We start from the raw sequence: 22,083 nt of genomic DNA on the forward strand, positions 1-22,083 counted from the left end.
TACGAAAAAAAACACCAGCTAAAGTTCCCATTCCCGATTAGCGCTGGGCAGTTGCGTGTGTATACACGAGTTGGGGATAGTATTGGGCTCCGCTGTGATGCCCACAGAGTTGAACAGCTTTCTAACCTTGTGATTGGTTATTTGGGCAATGCTTCATAGGACAATTAGCATCCAGGAAAAGTCGGTCTTTTTAGGAGAGAGAAATTGATCATTTACTGAATACTGTTGGCTCGAACATGCTTATGCTCAGAACTGCTGATCAGTGTCACTAAAATAGCAGACAGTGCCTCTGTAAAAGCTCATGAGGAATAGTGAGGAATTGGGGGTGGAAAAGGCACCACTCTAGTAGTGAACACAATCAGACTCTACAAAGGGCACTGGCTTACAGAATGCCACTAAGTACAAGTCCCAGCAAAATAATAAAAAAAAATGGAACTGTTATCCTAAAGATTATGTAGAAAGTGTTAATAAACACTTCCTATAATGAACAGCTTCGGGCAAGGTAGTCTGAGAGGATTTGCTGCGCAAGAACATAATTAATATAATAAAGGAGGAGATGCCAGGGGGGATATTGTAGTCAAAGGCATTTAAGGTATCTGCCAAAAAACTCGTGATCCCTTCTTAATGCAAAATGGATTGTGATGCTACCCTAATATCGGCAGAGCTCTGACCTTGAGATGAAAGTTCCAAACATGGTCGTCGTAATTCATAAGCCTCTGGGCAGTTAAACAGGCTTTCTCTGCAAGGCTGCAAAACTGGTTTAAAGTGCCGCCTCTCTGAGGGGCAAACACAAGCACTTTTCCCTAAAAAGAAAATACAGTTATGAATGGTTACTGATTGTTGACAAGAATATTGCAATCCCACCAGCCATACAACATAGTGCTCCACAGCTCAACACAGAAACACGGATTAACATATTACATTGCACTGTACACCTCACTTAAACACCACATTAATCTGAACATTTGGAAATTAAAGCTGTTTTAATTTTATATACATGTAAAATCAAATGACGAGTAGTATTTCTGATAATGTGAATTCACCTTTAGCCTTAAAAAAATTCAACTATCCAATAATTTGAATTAAGCAACATAAATTAAACAGCAAAGTGTGAATTCAAAACAAAATTAACCAATTATTTGAAATAAGTAATTTTGAAGAATGGTCTTTATAAACTTTATTTATGTATCTGCTCTTTCTTTTCTTCCCACAATATTCTCCACTTCTTTCTGGTGATGACTCACACGGTCCCAGGAAAACCAGCATTTCTTGCCCAAATGGATGTTTTACTGGTAAGAGTCTAAACAAAGCGTTTTGGACAAGCTATGCAACAATGGAGTGCTTCACAGTCTAACCTGATCCTGCAGTAAACCCATGTCGACAGACAAAGCCTGTATAAAAGGAGCAGCTGAGTAGTGGATACGAGTGGAAACCCTAGATTGACTTTTATTCCCCTTTGTAAACAAAGGGAGCCAAAGTCAATTTTAGTGTCCTTATTGCTGCCATGTCAGATATCAGATAATACAGAACAGACTGAGATTAAACTTGAAGGCAACTGATCCTTGGGAGAACATGGGCATTTACGTGGTTTATACAACGCCAGAAATGATTACACTTAATTTCAAAATTAGTGGCTTCTGATTACCTTCCAATAAGTTTTCTTCAACATTCATTTTGGACTATTTAAATACTCTTGCATTATACAAATTCGAAGGTTTATCATCTTTATTTCAAAGAAGGCATCAATATTATTCCTTCTTGTTTAAATTATGTAATACTAAATAAAGGAATAATAACATTTAAAATATTGCATCTAATGGTGGTAAATAATTTAGTATCTGGTTTAACTTTTAAAAAAGGAAGAAAAATGTGCAATAGATTTTGATAACTCAAGACAGACTTTGATTTCAAAAAATCTCATGCATCTTTGGAGCAATTTCATTTCCTTAGCTTTACACTGTGCATCTTATCAGTCAGCTGAACACAAGAAGTTTTCTAGTTTATGATTAAGAAAGAATCAGATAGATAAGACGACTCAATTGAAGTTGAACATGATAAGTATTAAAGTATTACATGACATTAATCCTGCCATTCCATTACATTCTCAATCATTGTGCAGGGGGACTAATTATTCTGAAGTCCATGCTCAGAAGAAAATTGAAACACACTTACATTGGGTTTGAGTAATCTCTTCATTGCATCAACAAGGCTGGCTCTGTATTGGTCCAGAAACAAGCTAACATTGAGGGGGGGTGGGGGGGGAGAAACACAAGAAAAGGGTTTTGAAGCTATTTTGTTTGGTTTATGTAAAAACAGAAGTAGTTATTTTCATGTATCCGTTACAGTAATTGTTAGGAGTCTGACAGATATTTGAGTAATGAACACTTGTTTTTTTTTAAATGTAGGTTTTACTCATCTGTTGGTCAATATTTAGCAGATGGTCTGCGATCTATATCTATATATATATATATATTTTGTTTTTCCTTAAAGTGTTTTATGTCCCACCTAATTTCTTTGCCTTTTGACACAAACAGTTTATTCTAAAATAAGCATAGGCATAAAGACGGAACAGCAAGTTATTTCTGTACTGTGCAAAAACAAATTTAATTTTAAATCTTTTGGTTGGACCTCGCTTCACCTACTTAATCTGCGGAAAGTCCATATGTGAGCCATGCATAAGCTTCCAAAGGAGACCGCAGCCTCCTTCTCCAGTTCTCCTGGCTGCCTTCATTCTTAATCTGATCTAATCCTGACAGCATTATCTTTATCCTTGCAATAAAACCTGAAGTATCCACTCTAATATTAGGTGAGGAAGGCATTTGCTAAATTGCTTGCTGGAATCATATGGCATTGCTTAGCTCTTTGTTTGATTTGGAGAATGCACCTTTGGTTTATACCATTACTGCATAATTACTAATGCAGTCCATTTACCTTGTATAAAAGCAATAAGGTAGAGGGGGTCCATGCAGCAATACAACCTTGTGCATTACTTGCACTTATTTGTTTCTTCCTTTCTAATTTGCACCCTATTCTTTCCTGAAGGTGTTGACTAATTAATGTTGGGTATGACTTCATGGATGCAAGCTGACAGCTGTCCACTTTCTGGCCACTTGCTTCCACATGAAACTAGACAGTGAATGCCAGTGAGCTATTTAACAAAGTAGGGCTGAGGGTGTCGGGTTGTTAGAGGTAGATGCCACAGGAATCAGAGCTGAATCCAATGCTGTCTCACCTGATATCTATATCTGTGCACAATGCAGCAGCAATGACTAGATAGCCACCAGAAACAGGTGTGGTCAGGCTAACTGTGACATGCTTACTGCTATCCTAATTGAGATGAACTAGTGCTGTGTTGACCAAAGATCAAGCTATACATTACTTTCAATTAGGAAGGTTAAAAAATTATACAAAGCAAAGAAATCTGTCTTTGCACCAGTACAATAAACAACTGCAGAATTAGACATGAAATAATGTATCTAGCAATAATCAGTTCAGAATTTAAAAAAAAATATTACAGGCATCTGATACAGTAAGTGGTACAACAGGCTAAATGGCATAACGTATACATCTCTGTCTGACAAAGTTACAAAAATGGATTCTGAAGCTTTATTTATATCAAGAATAATTCCTGTACTATTGGTCAGATATTTGTTTTTGGAAGGGAGAAAAGGGGGCCAAATGACTCTTTTTAATCTGCAGAAAGAGCTGTTTATGTTGATACATTTGCTTTCTCCAGACTGCTTCTCACTGAGCCATAATTATTAGCAATTTGCCTAAGTTGTCCATTTACTGGTACGTCAAGCATGAAAAAGAGGCAATTTCAGAAAATGGAATGCCTCTTAAAATCAATCTTTCGAAATAATGTGGTAGAAGTTACTGTCTGATAGACCACTACTTGATAGCTGTCACATGAAGCTGCATATTAATTTGTCACCATTATGCTACTCTGCACTTCATCTGTTTACTTTGCTTGGATTTTTGGTAAGCAATCTTTCTTTTTCAAAAAAAATACACAGACAAAGCATGAAAAATTATCCCTCGAATATGTTGTGTGTCACAAAATGATATTTGTAATATTTTAAATATATAAAATGTACATACTCACCAATCAGCACAGATAATAACATCGAAATGTCCTTCCAGAAGAGACACATCCGTCTCATTATCCCATCGCATTATGCTGTAGTACAAGTAGCAAATATATAGTCAGGTTACATCACTTTATTCATGTAGCCAGTACACCTCTATTAGCTGTGTATTTTTAGCCAATTGTCTCCATGATTCCTGCTGAGACACTGTTCCATGAGGACCAGGCGCCCTCTGATACCCAGTTCAAGTAGTCTTTTCTCATGTCTGAGCCCAATGACTTTCAGCAGCCGTCTTATCTATGAACATTGCTGCTACTGAGCTCAATTCTGGCCTAACTTGATATGCAGTCCATAGATATCGCTGGATAGTGATCAAAAGGTGGGAATTCTACTTAACTTTTCTATCCCAAGGACAAATCCCTGAAGCTAACTGTAGTATTTCAATTGCTGCTCGGCCTGACAATGACTAACAAAACCCCAATTACAAATTGTATGTGCGACCATTTGGCTAGAGGTATGCCAAGGGCTAGGCTTTACGACACCCCCACCCAGGCCGCTGGGCATGTCTTTTGTTTGGTGGTGGGGGGGGGGTGTTGGCACATTAAAAGCTATGGATGGAAAGCCCACCACCCTCCCATCCATCCCTGGGTTGTTCCCCCATAATACAGTAAGTATTACCAAATTCACCAAAATTCAGCAACCTGCCTGCCATTTTAAAATAAATAAGTAACACAGTCAACTGACATGAATATTATGCAGCCCATGCCATAATGTGGTGGAATGGGCAGGCGGGTGGGAGTGGGCAGGCTTTTTTTTAAACACAAGTGGTTAAAAAGTAGGAAGGGGGCGATGTCATTTGGTGGGAGAGGGTGCCCTGAGCGCATCAGGGCACGCCCGTCCCCAAGTATGTTACCCCCACAAACTTTGTTCCTCCCCACCTGGCCTCCATAACCCGCTTGCCCCCATCCCCTTCCCTAGGCCGTCTGATTCCTCCTTGCCCTAAAAGAAAGGTTCCAGAATCCATCAATGTTCTGTGTGGGCCTCCCTCCAGTCCCAGCAGCACCCACTACTAAGTTCTGGTGCTGCTGGGACTCCCAGAGTTGCCAGCCAATCAGATTGGCTAGCAGCTTTTGAGGGCAGGGCTCCCTCCCACTGAGGGTGGCAGTCCAACCCACAGTCTGTTCAGCCCACCAACATCGCTTTATGGCTGCAGGCTGGGCCTCTTTTTTATAGGTATGTCCACTGCTGTCTGACCCTTACAGCAGGGTGGCAAACAATAGGCCAGCCCCCCAGTTAAATCTAGCCCCGTGTGGAATAGGCCATTGTGGAAATATTGGGGGAGTGTTTTTAAATGTCAACAGAGCGCTAATATATTTAGCAAACCATTACTAGCTTTAAAATTCAAGTGGACAAGCAGAGTGCTGTACATGTTCATTTTCAATGGTCAGGAATTTCCTTGAACCTGATGTCACTCTGCCACTGCAGCTTCACTCAAAGTGCAGTGATAGCCTCATTTACACTGTAACCAGGATTTCTGCTGCACGGTCAGTGAAGTTATGCTGATGGAGTGGGAGCAGCGCCAAGGGAATCCATGACCACTGTCACTTGGAAGAGTGACAAGTGTAATTTGCTCTTATATAGAAATGGATAATGGAAATATAAAAGTACAAGATGTGTAACTTTATAATGGGAACAGAATTAAGTCAAGGCACTCTGGTCCAATTAGTTCCCTGATGTCTAGCCTGACTTCACTGAAGCCTTCACTTGGTCATTAATCGCTGGTGAGTAATTTTAACTTTGGGCGATATTGTAAGAGAATGATACTGGATCAGCTGCCTGCTATACTCCCCTCTAAATTTTCCTTTAGATTGAAGTCAATGGAAATAAAAATTCAGTGGAACCTACAAAGAGAAACTCATCGGTTCCAATATTAGCCTTTAACACTATTTCCAGACACAGGAATTAACTCCCTCCACCATACCTCACCTTCACCACAAAATGTGTAAGACCATAGGGGATTGACATGTAATGCATTAAAAGTCTCATGTTTACAAAACCTCACTTCCTGCTGTCATATTTTGGTCATATTTTTGTGTCAACAATTTCAATTATAAATTCCAGTGTCCATAGCCATAATGGAAATGGTGTATGTAAACTTTTCACACACCAACTACTGCCTTCTGTCAAATTGTGGCACTATCATACTGTGGTTTTGTGTCTCCCAGTTCCTCAGCCTGTGATGTAGAGAAACATCTGTGTCCTAACTAACTTTTTCACTGCTTCCCAAAATGTCGTACATTTGGCTACTTAATTATAAGATAATATAAACTCAGCGCCCATTGTATAAAAATAATGAGGGCAGAATGTATGATTTTAAAATGGTAACTGAATTAAATGTGTGTGCCTTTGAACCAATGACCCTTATTCTCGTACCTCACTTGCAGGCCATATTTGGTTTTGACTCCCCATGTGCAATACCACAGGAGATTGGTGAAATATGAAAATCTAGGCAACCGCATTTCATTATTTTGTTAATGAGCTCAAAAACAAGCTTGAAGTTAGCCTGTCAAGTTTTTGTTCATTTGAGTGAGGCTTTCTTCGAAAGTAAAGAATGCAACTACCAGAATTCAGAATAAAAACTCACTCAAATTTAGCATTCCCGCTGTGTGGAAATCACATATAAAGTTGCAGTATACATTTGGAGTCAGGGCCTGGCTTGAGTCTGAGAGAAGCAGAGTGAGATGCCCTCAAGGGCTATAGACTTACTGCTTGAATTCAACACCGCATGCAATGCAACTCCAGTGTGGTGTCAAAGCAGGTTTAAAAAGGCGTCAGGTATACTTGCTGCTTGTACTCTCTGAATATTTCAATTTTAAACACCAGGCGAGAAGTTCAATGCATACAAATCAGTAAATGCTGTCTAAATGAAGCATAAAAGTGCATACTATTCATTCCAAAGCACAAAGTTAGAACTGCTTGTGTAACACACAATTTTTTTTTTCCTTAACAAACCCAAACGATGCGCACTGACTAGAACTGGGCCCCAGGACTTGCTTCTGAAGCTGCCAGGTTGAATCTTAAGTTTATTTAAGACAGTTATTATTTCAAGTGACTCCAAGCTAAAGTTCTCTGAACCGATAGGACTACAAGCTTATCATGCTGGATGATGGCATTTAATTATGACCATTTGTTTCATAAATTAACAAGAATATCTTTCATTTAAGCATTTGCCAACTCCAACAAATTGAATATCTCAACATACTGTCCACATAATGTTTTATTAATGAAGAACAAAATATATACAAAGATTGAGAACTCATTCAGTAGAGAATATGTAGATTCAGGTCATAAAAAGGGAGTTGGTTCTGTTTGTGAATCTAAAGGCTTAATTTTCTGCTTGAATGTTAGGTTGTCTGGACCAGCCATTAATCTCTTACTTTCTTCCTCCAATTTTCTCCTGAAGGCACTAACTTGTCCTAAGTACAATTTTGTAATTACTGTCCACCTGCCAGTAACTCACACATTTATGTAGTAGTCTTTACATATGAATCTAGACAACATCCTAACTGTTGTCCAAGCTCAGAAAATGGGACCTTTATTTATCTGCACCATGTTGAATTGTGCAATTATCCACTAACTACAGAGTTCCCTAACCTATTCTTTGTAAATAACCTAACTGACAGAAAGTTGGGTATCTTGCCATAAATCCTTGGCTTCTTTTTATTGGCATGTAATAAATGAAATGAAGAATGATGGATATTGGGCAATATCAATTGCCTAGCTGCACTCTTGTTTGAAGCTCCAATCAAAAATCAGGCATAACTTCAGGATTCTAATTTTTAAAAATTATATTGTTAAGCTGTTGTAAAGGTGCTTCTTTAAAAAAATTTTCATGGGATTTGGGCATCACTGGCAAGGCCAGTACTTGTTGTTCATCCCTAATTGCCCTTGAACTGAACATTTCAGAGAGCATTTAAGAGTCAACTATATTGCTGTGGGCCAGACCAAGTAAGGTTGGCAGATTTCCAGACGGGTTTTTACAACAATGATGATAGTCATTATTGTCACCGTTACTGAGACTAGCATTATACTACAAATTTATCAAATGATGTTAAATTCTACCAGCTGCCGTGGTGGGATTTGAACTCATGTCCCCAGAGCATTAGCCTGGGCTTCTGGATTACTAGTCTAGTGACATTACTGAATAAACACCAGTCATTAATCTCGGTGTTTGAATGTTGACTTCAGTTTGTTTTCTTGCATTGTTGGACTCAATAACCCCACCAATCATTGAAATCATGATACATAAACCAAAGCGGTGGTTGTACCCATATATCAAACTGAGCACCAGATCAATGGCTGCACCACGAAATTTAAGGTAGAAGTTATAGCTAAGGATAAGTTTTCATCATTTAAGAACTTGGGTTTCGGGTGCAGCTCATACACTGGTTTGGGAATGTGACTCGTGACCCAGTTTGAGGGCGTGGCATATTGAGCATTTTTTAAGTAAGTATGACTACAACAATTGTATGCAGATGGTCTGGGAGCTGAGTTGGTTCCCTTACTCCCACTTCCCCCATTTCCCTAATTTTAAATAAGGCAGCCATAAATTTCTAACGTATAGTTGAAGTTATAACAATTCTGTAAGGAGCCCAAATTACAACTGACTTTCAACCAAGCAATTTGATGTAGTTCTATAGGAGGATGTTTTTTGTAAAACCATGCACTCTTTGTGGATACACATTCCGAGTTGATATTTAAGACTTAGGTGCTAAAATGTGCTAACCAATTGTCTTTTCAAACAGAAAAAGTGTTTCTTAAGATGATATGCTGTCTCTGCCACCCTGTCATTTACACTTGAAAAATGTCATTGTGTTTCTAAATTACATGATCAACAGCACGTGCATTCCAGAGCAACCATGTCAGTTTAGACTGGAGCATATTGATGGTCAATCTGACTCTGTGAAGTAGCATTTCCAGTGAGTGAGTTGGTAACCTCACTGTTTCGCAAAAACTGATAATTTTGAATCATTTCTTTGTATTCCCCTCCCAATCCCACTTCTTTCTGTTTCTGATCCTGGGAAAAAAAACTCTCCCAAGTCACTTAGCTTTGCATTCTCAAATTTCCAACTGTCCAGCCTTTGGTCTTTAATTTCTTTTATTCATTCAGGGGATGTGGGCATTGCTGTCTAGGCCAGCATTTGTTGCCCATCCCTAATTTCCCTTCACAAGGTGGTATTGAGTTGCCTCCTTGAAGTCCATGTGGTGTAGGTACACCCACAGTGCTGTTAGGGTGGAGGTCCAGGATTTTGACCCAGTGAAGGAACGGTGATATATTTCCAAGTCAAGATGGTGAGTGGCTTGGAGGGGAACATCCAGGTGGTGGTGGTTCCCATGTGTCTGATGCCCTTGTCCTTCTAGATGGTAGCAGTATGAGTTTGGAAGGTGCTGTCTAAGGAGCCTTGGTGAGTTCTGGCAGTGCATCTTGTAGATGGTACACACTGCTGCCACTGTGCATCGGTGGGTGGAGGGAGTGAATGTTTGTGGATGGGTGTCAATCAAGTGGGCTGCTCTGTCCTGGAAGGTGATGAGTTTCTTGAGCGTTATTCAAGCTGCACTAATCCAGGCAAGTGGACAGTATTCCATCACACTCCTGACTTGTGTCTTGTAGATGGTGGACAGGCTTTGGTGGGTCAGGAGATGAGTTACTCACCGCAGGATTCCTACCCTCTGACCTGCTCTTGTAGCTGCAGTATTTATATGGCCAGTCCAGTTCAGTTTCTGGCCAATGGTAACTCCAGGATGTTGATAGTGGGGGATTCAGCGATGGTAATGCCATTGAATGTCAAGGAGCGATGGTTAGATTCTCTCTTGTTGGAGATGGTTACTGCCTGGCACTTGTGTGGCAAGAATGTTAATTGCCACCTATCAGCCCAAGCCTAGGTATTGTCTAGGTCTTGCTGCATTTGGACATGGACTGCTTCAGTATCTGAGGAGACGCAAATGGTTCTGAGCACTCTGCAATCATCAGCAAACATCACCACTTCTGATTTTATTACGGAAGGAAGGTCATTGATGAAGTAGCTGAAGACGATTGGGCCTAGGACACTACCCTGAGGAACTCCTGCAGTGATGTCCTGGTACTGAGATGATTTACTTCCAACGACCACAACCATCTTCCTTTGTGCTAGGTATGACTCCAATTTTGCTAGAGCTCCTTGATGCCACACTTGGTCAAATGTTGCATTGACATCAAGGGCAGGCACTCTAACCTCACCTCGAGTTCAGCTCTTTTCTCCATCTTTGAACCAAGTCTGTAATGAGGCCAGGAACTGAGTGACCCTGGCAGAACCCAAACTGAGCATCAGCGAGCAGGTTATTGCTTAGCAAGTGCCATTTGATAGCACTGTTTTATTTTGCTGTAAAACATTGTATTTAAAATATACAACAGCACAGAGCACTCAGTAGAGGTGCTGAGGCTTACCCATACTGCTCTTGATGTATAGGGCATGCATGTTCTGCCAGTTCTTCTTCAGCAGTGAAACTAGGAAGTTGATGGCCAAATGAATGTTGTCGACCAGCCCCTCTTCAGTCATTTTAATGTGGCCCACTGCAACTGCCAAGCACAGCACCTTTTTCATCTGGAACTTGATGGTCGATTTGACTTCATCCACGTTGGTTGGCATGTTCTCATTGTGAGTGAGGAGAGAGGGGAATTTGCCAGCCTTGTTCAGACCTGGACCCAGGTTACGAGGAATCTATTTAATAAGGGACTCCGAGGCAAGGAAAGCATCATACTTCTTTGCAAGGTTCTTGAACATCTTGTTTTTGTTCAGCTTCTTCAGAGCTTGATGACCCCTCCTATCACTTTACTGATGATCAAGAGTAGGTAATTGGCCGGTTTGGATTTGTCCTGCTTTTTGTGTACATTACATACCTGGGCAATTTTCCACATTGCCAGGTAGATGCCAGTTTGTAGCTGTACTGGAACAGCTTGGCTAGAAGCACGGCAAGTTCTGGAACACAAGTCTTCAGTACTATTTCTGAGATGTTGTCAGGGTCTATAGCCTTTGCAGTATCCAGTGATTTCAGCCGTTTCTTGATATCACGCGGGGTGAAGTAAGTTGGCTGGTGACTGACACTTGTGTTGCTGGGGACCTCTGGAAGAGGCTGTGATGGATCATCCATTCGGCACTTCTGGCTGAAGATTGTTGCAAATGCTTCAGCCTTATCTTTTGCACTGATGTGCTGGGTTCCCCCATCATTGATGATGGGGATATTTGTGGAGCCTTCTCCTCCAGTGAGTTGTTTAATTGTCCACCACCATTCACGACTGAATGTGGCAGGACTGCAGAGCTTAGATCTGATCCCTTGGTTGTGGAATCGCTGTGTCTATCTCATGCTACTTTTGCTTTTTGGCATGCAAGTAGTCCTGTGTTGTAGCTTCACCAAATTGACTCCTCATTTCTGGATATGCCTGGTGCTGCTCCTGGCATGCCGTCCTGCACTCTTCATTGAACCAGGGTTGAATCCGTGGCTTGGTGGTAATGGTGGATTGTGGGATATCCCTGGCCATGAGGTTACAGATTGCGGCTGAGTAGAATTCTGCTGCTGCTGATGGCCCACGGCGCCTCATGGTTGCCCAGCCTTGAGTTGCTAGATCTGTTTGAAATCTATCCCATTTAGCATGGTGGTAGTGCCACACAACATGATTGCAGATATCCTCAATGTGAAGATGGGACATTGTTTCCACAAGGACTGTGCGGTGGTCACTCCTACCGATACTGTTATGGACAGATGCATCTGTGGCAGGCAGGTTGGTGAGGATGAGGTCAAGCATGTTTTTCCCTCTTCGCGGTTCCCTCACCAACTGCCGCAGACCCAGTCAAGCAAATATGTCGTTAAGGATTTGGCCAACTTGATCTGTAGTGGTGTTACCAAGTCACTCTCGGTAATGGAAATTGAAATCCCCCTCCCAGAGTATATTTTGCGCCCTTGCCACCCTCAGTGCTTCCTTAAAGTGGTGTTCAACATGGAGGAGTACTGATTCATCAACTGAGGGGAGGGGAGGGGGGGTGGTGGTGGTCATGGTAATCAGTAGGAGGTTTCCTTGCCCATGTTTGACCTGATGCCATAAAACTTCATGGAGTCCGGAGTCGATGTTGAGGATTCCCAGGGCAACTCCCTCCTGCCACCTCTGCTGCGGCTGTCCTGCCGGTGGGACAGGACATACCCAGGGATGGTCTGGGACATTATCTTTAAGGTATGATTCCGTGAGTATGACTATGTCAGACTGTTGCTTGAATAGTCTATGTGACAGCTCTCCCAATTTTGACACAAGGCCCCAGATGTTAGTAAGGAGGACTTTGCCATTGTCATTTCCAGGTCAATACCAGATGATCTGCCCAGTTTCATTCCTTATTGACTTTCTAGTGGTTTGATACAACTGAGTGGCTTGCTAGGCCATTTCAGAGGGCTTTTAAGAGTCAACCACATTCCTGTCGATCTGGAGTCACATGTAGGCCAGTCAAGGTAAGATTTCCTTCCCTAAAGGACATTAGTAAAACAGATGGTAATTCTTATATATGACAATTGACAATAATTTCATGTTCATCCTTAGACTTTTAATTCCAGACTTTATGGATTGAATTCAAATTCCACCATCTGCCACAGTGGGTTCCCGGAGCATTACCCTGGGTCTCTGGATTACTAGTCCAGTGACAACACCACTATGCCACCACCTCTTTAATTCATCATGATCTTTTAATTCTTTAAAATCACACCCTCTGCATCATCTTTGATGTCTTTGTCCTCACTAGAACTATTAATCTTAATCACCCTAACAATAATAGGTCACTCTTGGCTCCCTTAAGTCCAAAGGCACAGACTGAATGTCCCTGGCAAACAACTAGTTTCACCATTAATCTCTGGATCAAACTAGAAAACTTGTATTATAGGGCCATGCTCTACACCACTAAAACTGCCCACTATTCAAAGATCATCCAGGAAGACAAAGACGAAGTTGACTTCTCTTCTCCGCCATCAAACATCTTCTTAAGTCACCCTCCCCTGCTGCCTCCACTCTCATAAACAACGATAAATGCGATGAGCTAATAGAATTTGTTAGTAAGATTGAGGCCATCCGTTCAGGTGCCTCTGCTGCTTTCCTCTTTCCCCCAGCCAACTGGGACGAACTTCCTCTAAGTCCTCCTTGCCCTAACTCTGAACTTTCATCTTTCTCTAGTTTCTCTCCTAATTCCCGTCATGTCCTCTCCAAGCTCATCTTGTTGATGAGGCCCACTTTTTGCCCCCAAGATTCCGTTCTTACTAAATTGCGGATCACTTAACTTCCTGGCTCCTGAGTTAGCCCACATTATTAATGGTTCTGTCTCCTCAGGTACTGTCTTCCTCTCCTTCAAATCTTCAGCCATCACCCCTCTCCTCACAAAAACCAACCACTGACCCCCTCCACCCTTGCAAAGTACCACTCCATCACAAACCTCCTTTTCCATACCAAAGTCTTGAATGTGTTGTTGTCTCCCATGCCCATCTTTCTTGGAACCCCTTATTTGAATCGTCCATTCAGGTTTCTGCTTCCGTTATAATACCAAAATAGCTCTTACTAAATCACAAATGACATCATAGTTGACTGTGACAAAGTTAAACTATTACTCCTCAACCTTTCTGCAGCCTTTGATATAACTGAAATTCTACTCCAGCGCTCCTCCACCATCATCCAGGGGGTAGGATTGCACTTGCCTGATTTCAACAGCAAACGGTGGTGGGGACAGTGGCATAGCGGTAATGTCACTGAACGAATAATCCAGATGTCCGGGTTCAAAGCCCACCATGGCAGATGGCGGAATTTGAATCCAATTATAAAGCTAGTCTCAATAATGGTGACAATGAAACCATCATTCATTGTTGTAAAAACCCATCTGGTTACCAATGTCCTTTAGGGAAGGAAATCTGTCATCCTTATCTGGTCTGGCAGCAATGTGGTTGACTATTAACCGCCCTCTGAAATGGCCTAGCAAGCCACTCAGTTCAATGGCAATTAGGGATGGGCAACAAATGCTGGCCTTGCCAGTAATGCCCATATCCCATTAAAGTATAAAATAATCAACTGCAATGGCTTCTCTTCTCATTCCCGCATCATTAACTTCTGGTGTTTCCAAAGGATCTATCTTTGGTCCTTGCCTTTTTCACATCTGCAACGCTGCCCCTCAGCGGCAGCATGCAAAATCATGGCATCAGGTTCCACATGTACATTGGTGACACCCAGCTCTACCTCACCTCTGCCTTTCTTTACCCCCACTCTATCTCAAAATTGTCTGACTGCTTGCCTGACAAGCAGTACTGGATGAACAAAAAGTTCTTTCATCTAAACATTAGGAAGATGGATGCTTTTGTCTTCAGTCCCAGTCATAGACTGGTTCCCTTGCAACTGACTCCATCCCACTACCTGGCAATTGTTTGTGGCTGAACCAGACTCTTCGTAGCCTTGGTGTTATATTTGACACAGGGATGAGCTTTCAACCACATATCCGCACAGTAGCCAAGACTGCCCATTTCCACCTCTGTAACATCACCCATTTCTATCTTGCCTCAGCTTATCCGCTGCTGAAACCCTATCCATGCCTTCATTACCTGTAGACTTAATTATTCCAATGCACTCCTGGTCGGTGTCCCATGTTCTAGCCTGCCAACCCCTGCAAATTGAGGACATCCAAAAATCTGGTGCCCATGTCCTAACTCGCAGCAAGTCCTACTCACCCATCTCCCTTTATACTCACTGATCTACATTGGCATCCAGTCATGCAACGTCTTGCTGTTAAAATTCTCATTCATTTTTCAAATCCCTCCATGGTCTTGCCCTTCCCTCCATCTGTAATATCTGACCTCTTTAAGCATTCCTGCTTTTAATCACTCTATCATTGGTGGTCAGGTCTCCAGCTGCCTAGGCCCCAAGCGCTGGAATTCTCTCCCTATATCTCTCCACCTTGCTTCCCACTTTTAAGATGCTCTTCAAAACCTCTCTCCTTGACCAAGCTTTTGGTCATCTGGCCTCATATCTGCTTTGTGGCTCAGTAACAAATTTTGTTCCACAATGCTCCTGTATAGCTCCTTGGGAAGTTTTATGATGTTAAAGGTACCATACAAATGCAAGCTCTTGTTGTTTACTCAATGGAGTCAGTCAATAGTCAAAGAATAGGCCGAAATATTACCAAAATTACTAAGAATTGATCATGAGGATCCCTTTACAAAGAGTGAGAAATGCTATGTTGCAAATCAACTTATCCTGCAGTATATTAGCAGTACAACATAAATCACCAATAACTGGTTCCTTTAGTGTACCAAATGTCCCAGTGGAAAGAGAGGGGGAACGAAGAGAGAGTGGTGAAGGAAGAAACTAGAAGGGATGAACAACAAGATTGGTTGAAATGATGGAGTTTGAAGATTAAGAGTAGAGTAAAACATTGTGAAGTGAAGGGGTTTACTGAGGAATTCTAGAGAGTGGGTTGAAGCAGCTGAAAGTTCCACCAGCAATGGTGGTATGAACAGAGTGTGGGGTGGGGAATAAGCCACAAATGGCCAGAATCAGGAAATAAAAAGGCTTGGGATGGATGCTCTTACAAGTTATGACATTTGCAGTTTGACTGAGGGACAGAGACAAACAGTGTTGCGGAAATCAAAATAATGGGTTCTGCTAATCAATAGGATACAAAGTTTGAAGTTCAACTGGACATAGAGGTTTTCTGTGAGCTGAGCAAATCACTAAGAAGGAGAATAGAGTCAGTGGCAATGGAGTAAAGTTTACTTTGGAAGTTGAAAATGTTTGCTTTTATCTTGCTGATGCACAAATTGCAGGAAGTTGTAGCTTTTCTATGTCCTTATGTTAGACAGACAGGTTGAAAGCATAGGGGCAGTTGTGGGATTGAGGGAGGTGGTGGAGAGGTAAAGTTTCTTATTGTCAGCATAAATGTGGAAATTAATCCCATGGTTATGGGTGACGACACCAAGGTACATTATGTAGATGATAAAGAGAGTGGGGGCAACTCCAGAGGTGATAGTGTGGGTTAGGAGGAGAAAACTGGCTATTTGGATAAATAGGAGCGGAAAGATGCAAAGATGGAAAAAAAGTCACCCCGATCATAGTCAAGAGATGCTATTTGTGACTGGCAAGGATAATTGGTGCTGTGAGAATAATAGAAGTCAGACTGGAGAGGTATATATATTGAGCTAAGCAAGTGATGGTGCATGGAGCTGGGAGAAGGTGGCATGTTCGAGGAAAGTGAGGTTAGAGATGGGGCAGTAATAGGAAAGGAGAGATTGAATGACGTGGAACTTTTGATAACGGTATCCTTGAATGGGATAGGGACAATGCCAGAAGAAAGAGAGGCTTCAACATTACAAGCATGGAGGCCTGCCTGGGATTTAGGTGGTCAGGAATCGAGTGGTGAGGGGATCAAGAGGGCAGCAAGTAGGTCTTATGAAAATGATGTGCAAAGAGCAGGCATTAGCGATGGAGAAGAACTGTAAAGGTGTTTTCCAAGGGAGTGAGAGTAGGAGTCTGGAGGAGTTAGGAGCTGGGAGGGGTAGGGGTCCTTAAGTGAGGTAGTCTGTATAGGTAGAAATGAAGAAATCCATGTGTTATTCACAATTTTTTTACCACGAGTAGAAAGGGCAAAAACAATTAAGTGCATCGATTCATAAAGCGAGGGCAAGTAACTTTTGCCTATCCAGTGTGTGCACCATTTTATCAGCCATGGCAGTTCTTTATCCCTTTAATTGCATTTACCTGCCTTTTTTCACAAACCTTACTCACTTCACTTTCTAAATATGCATCCACTTCCCTGTTAAACACAACATTTGACTCTGCACTTTGAGCCTCCTGGGATAACACATTCTATGTTCTCACAGCCTTTTTATAAAGGAAATCTTTGTGGTTTCACTTCTAACTGACTTAGTTCTAATTTAAAGATTATGTCCCCTTGTTCTAGATCCCCCTACTAGAGGAAAGAATGTTTACGTTATTAAATCCCTTTACCACAATCGGATTAGCTCTTAACGCCTCATATCTGAAGAATATAACCCAAGTTTACCTATTTCACATAATAGCCGAGTGCTTTCATCTCAAGTTATCATCCTAGTGCGTCATTATTGGGACTCCCTGAAGGCCTGTTTATCTTTCACAAGGTGGAGTTCCTAAAATTGAGCACATTATTTCAAACACAATCTGACCAAATTTCTGTATAATTCTAATAGCCATCCTAGGCTTTATATTTCTGATTAGTTCAGGTTTGAGCTAGCCTTTTTTGTTGTGTCTTACACCCACAAATTCTATGACTTGCATGCATCATTCCCTCCAAAAGCCTTTGTTCATTATAATGCAATCTGTTTAATTCAAAGAGTAAAGCTGCTTCTTATGCCTAAAATGATTTGTTCTAAAACTGCAATGTTTTATTTGTTAGAATGTTTGAGACCGTTTTTTAAAATTGCCCACTCACATCAAAGTTGGTTGCCTGCACTCATGTCACCTTCAGATATAAGGGCAGGCATCTCAAGACTTCCATTGTTAGTCTTATTCTATGATCTACCCTATGAGAGACACACTTGCTGGATCTCAATGTGGATCAAGACCATGCTTGCATAGCATGTTTTGCCCTCCATTGTCTTGCTTTCAAATATATTGTGGCAGAATGGGACAGAATGTTTACTTTTGCTGTGAAGGCAAAAACAAAAGAAAATGATTGTGAGGAAGTGTCCATCAACAAAAGGGGAAAAAAGTGGAGTGACTGAGAGTGGGAGACAGAAAAGAGATAATGAGAGAAATGTTTTCTGATACTTGTACACTTAGAGTCATAGAGTCACCATAGCATAGAAGGAACCATTCAGCCCATTGAATTCATGACAGCTGGTACAGCAATCCGGTTAATCCTATTCCCCTGCTCTATCCCTGTAGCCGTACAAGTTTATTTCCATCAAGTGCCCACCCAATTTCCTTTTGAAATGAATAATCGGTTCTTCTTCCACCACCCTCATAGGTAGTGATTTCCAGGTCATTGTCACTCTCTACCTCTCATCCCCCTTCATCTTATGCCCATAACCTTAAATCTATGACCCCTAGTCCTTGTACCATCAACGAATGGAACTGTTTTTCTTTGTCTACCTGATCTAACCCTGTCATAATTTTGTACACCTCTATCAAATTTCCCCTCAATCTCCTTTGCTCCAAAAAGAACAATCCAAATTTCTCCAACCCAATCATGTAGCCAAAATTCCTCATCCTGGAACCATTCTTACAAATCTCCTCTACGCCCTCATATCCTTACTAAAGTGCGGTAGCCAGAACTGAACACAATACTCCAGCTGTGGCCTAATCAGAGCTTTATAAAGGTTCAGCATAACCTCCCTGCTTTTGTACTCAATACACTATTAATGAAGCTCAAGATAACATATTGCTTTGTTAATTACTCTTTCAATATGTCCTGCCACCTTCAATAATCTATGAATATGGGCATCATGGCCCCTCTGTCCCTGCACACTCTTAAGAACTGTGCCATTAAGTCTTTATTGCCTATCCCTTCTGCCAAAATGAATCTGCTCACTTCTCTTGGCATTAAATTCCATCTGCCACTGGTCTGCCCATTCTGCTCACCTATCTATGTCCTGTTGCAAGTGATTGATATTATTCTCACTGTTTGCCACAAGTCCAAGTTTGTATCACGGGTAAATTATTAAATTTTACTGTGTATCCAATATCCAAGTCACACATATATATAAAAAAAGGCAGTGGTCTTAGCACTGAACCTTGGGGAACATCATTGCCTAACATCCTCCAGTCTGAAAAGCAAGCATCTATCACAATTCACTGTTTTCTGTCCTGAAGCCAATTTTTTATCCAAGCTGACACTGACCCTCCTATTCCCCAAGCCTCATATTTGTTAACCAGCCTTTTATGTGGTACTTTGTCAAACACTTTATTAAATGCCACACAAACAACATCATTGTTTTATCAACCTTTTTATTTCATAAAAAAACTTAATGAGATTAATCAAGCACAATATGCATTTTATAAATCCATGCTGGCTCTCCTTAATTAGATCAAGCCCCTCCATTTGCCTGTTGATTGTTTCCCCCGTTTGTTGTTTCTAAAATCTTACCCACCACTGATGATAAACTGACCAGTCTGTAGTTACTAGGAGTGTCCTTACATCCTCCCTTAAATAAGGGTGTCACATTTGCCATTCTCCAATCCTCTGGCATGTCCCCTCAATGTAGGGAAGATTGGAAGATTATGGCAAGCCCATCCATAAGCTCCACTCCCACTTCCTTTAACAATCTGGGATGCCGGCCATCTGGACCAGGCAACTTATCCACTCTAAGCACAGCCAGCCTTTTCAGGACATCCTGCCTATCAATTTTCATAACATCCAATACCTTTATCATCTCCACTTCTACCAATATTTTATCAGCGTCCTCTTCCTTAGTAAAGGCCGATATAAAAGACTCATTAAGAATTCTAGCCTTGCCCTGTGCTACTAAGCATTTATCAATTTCTTTGTTCCTAATGGGTCCTACGCTACCTCTTACTACACACTTAATATTTCCATGCTGGGAGAAGATTTTTGGGTTCCTTTTTAGGTTAACTCCCATTATATTCTCATATTCTCTCTTTGCCAGTCTTATTTCCCTCTTCACTTCCCTTCTCAATTTATTATATATGGTCTGGCTCTGGCTTTAAGAATTCAACTAACAAGCATCATAAACCTGTTACCATCCCAGCTGATGTTAATACTGAGCAAGTCAGATTCCTGAGTGCAACCTGGTTGATAGATCATAACTTTTTTTTTAGAAAACCATGGAGGTAAGTTACTGAACAAGTTCACAGCAGTCTGATGAACTTTTAACACAAAAAATAAAATATTTATTAAACAAGAAAAATGAACTATCTTACATCAGACAAAAAGATTGGAAAGATCTCAATACAAACACAAGACGACGATCCAAATTCACACTATTCCTTTACCCCAGCAATATCTTTACAGACATATAAATTAGGTGAAGAGTTACCACTAGCTTAATACAAAGGTTTCTCGCTTGGGACAGGCACAGTTGCAAACGGTTTTCTTCCGGTGAATTCCTGAGCATTCACTGGATGCTTCCCACCCAACTTGTATCTCTCCCCAAGACACCCAAAAACTGCACTCTAAACTCACCCCTAAACTCAGTCTTCCTGTAGCATCTCCGCTAAATTTATCACTTTACTGAGTTCTATAACTGACTATTCAGTCAACTACTGTCCTCAATAGTCTTGTAGTCTTTCATATCGGGGAACTTAAAATTCCTGTCCTCTCTCTCTGGTACACACTGAACTCTCTCCTCTGTCTTTTCCCTATGTCTATCCCTAGACCACTGTCACTAGGCAACAGCAAAGTTTTTCTACTTTGTGCGTTTTCCCCAAAATCACGACTTTTAACCCATTTTTAACCCATCTCTTTAACTTCAGGACTTGTAAAACCTCATTAAAAATGTATAGATACAAAAAACCCAAAATACATGACCTTTAGACAGGAGTCTATCCAGACTCCCAGGCACCAAGACGCACAAACAATCTAAATGAAACTGAAACCATTTTATATTTCTTAATAAACACATATGTCATAACACACCCTCTTTTTTTTGTTTCATCATGTTCTCTATTTCCCTTGTCATCCAAGGAGTACTGGTGTACCTAGCCTGTACTTGAAACATCTTCTCCTCAAAGATCTTCCATTGCTCAGTTACCATTTTCCTTGTCAGCCTTCAATTCCATTTTACCCTGGCTTGATTTCTTCTCTTCCAATTTAGAAGTTCTACTTCAGATTGCTCCTTGCTCATCTTCATTACTAGTCTAAACCTTACAATATAATGATCATCCTTACCCAAGTATTCCCCTACTGGCACTTGGCCCACCTCATTTTCTAACACCAACTCCAGCAATGCCTCCTCCCTAGTTGGACTGAGAATATACAGGTCAAGGAAATTCTCTTGAACACATTTCAGAAATTCTGTCATCTCCTTACCCTTTACACTTTAATTATCTCAATCCAATTTGGTTAATTGCCTAATATCACCACACTATAGTTCTTGCACATCTCTGTGATTTCTGTGCAGATTTGCTCCTCTGTCTCTCTCACTATTTGGAGGCCTATAGAATATCCCCAAGTAGCGTGATCATGCCCTTTCTGCTTCTCAACTCTAACCAAAAGGATTCTGCCATGAGACCTCAAGGTCATCCTCTCTTTTCAACACTACAGTGTCTTCCATAATCAACACTGCCACCCTACTTCCCTTATTTCCTTCCCCATCTTTTCCGAACATTTTGTATCCCTGTCCAGTCCTCAGAATTTTTAAACCACGTTTCCATTATTGCTGCTGCATCATATTGTGCTTGTAGCTCATGGTTATTCATCGCATTTTGTGCATTTACATACATACATTCTAAATCTGTCCTTGCATTCCTTGCAGTTTTTCTTAGTCTGCTCCTATCGAATATGATACTATTTATTTCTATGGGACTATCCAACACACTTTTCTTTATGCACCTTATTCCTCTTTTCTATTTCTATATGCTGGTGCCCATCCCCAACCTCCTGCCTAAAAATTTAGTTTAAATCTTGCCACACTAATGAACCTCCCTGTGAGGACATTGGTTCCAGTTTTCCTGAGGTACAGCCTCTCCCTTTTCAATTGCTGCCTCCTGCTCCAGAACAAACATACGAACGAGGAACAGGAGTAGGCCATTCAGCCCCTCGAACCTGCTCCACCAATTAATAAGATCATGGCTGATCTGATAGTAACCTGAAATCTGCATCCCACCTACCCCCAATAACCTATCGCCCCCTTGCTTACCAAGAATCTATCCACCTCTGCCTTAAAAATATTCAAAGACTCTGCTTCCACCAGCTTTTCAGCAAGAGAGTTCCAAAGACTCTCAACCCTCTGAGTG

The 22,083-nt window shown here is 41.2% G+C and overlaps 1 protein-coding gene across 4 annotated transcripts in view; it reads right to left on the minus strand.

The window, feature by feature from the left end:
* camkmt (calmodulin-lysine N-methyltransferase) overlaps positions 1 to 22,083 on the minus strand; it is a 303,206-nt gene that overhangs the window by 26,203 nt on the left and 254,920 nt on the right. For all 4 annotated transcript variants that reach the window (XM_078557186.1, XM_078557185.1, XM_078557187.1 and 1 more), the window contains exons 8-10: positions 4,106 to 4,180; positions 2,173 to 2,236; positions 672 to 803 (exon numbers count right to left, since the gene is read on the minus strand). In XM_078557186.1, the coding sequence (XP_078413312.1) occupies positions 672 to 803; positions 2,173 to 2,236; positions 4,106 to 4,180 (271 nt within the window). The remainder of the gene's footprint in view (positions 1 to 671; positions 804 to 2,172; positions 2,237 to 4,105; positions 4,181 to 22,083) is intronic.

This window comes from Cetorhinus maximus, chromosome 14, assembly GCF_964194155.1.
Source record: "Cetorhinus maximus chromosome 14, sCetMax3.hap1.1, whole genome shotgun sequence".
In the NCBI taxonomy this organism is placed as follows: domain Eukaryota; kingdom Metazoa; phylum Chordata; class Chondrichthyes; order Lamniformes; family Cetorhinidae; genus Cetorhinus; species Cetorhinus maximus.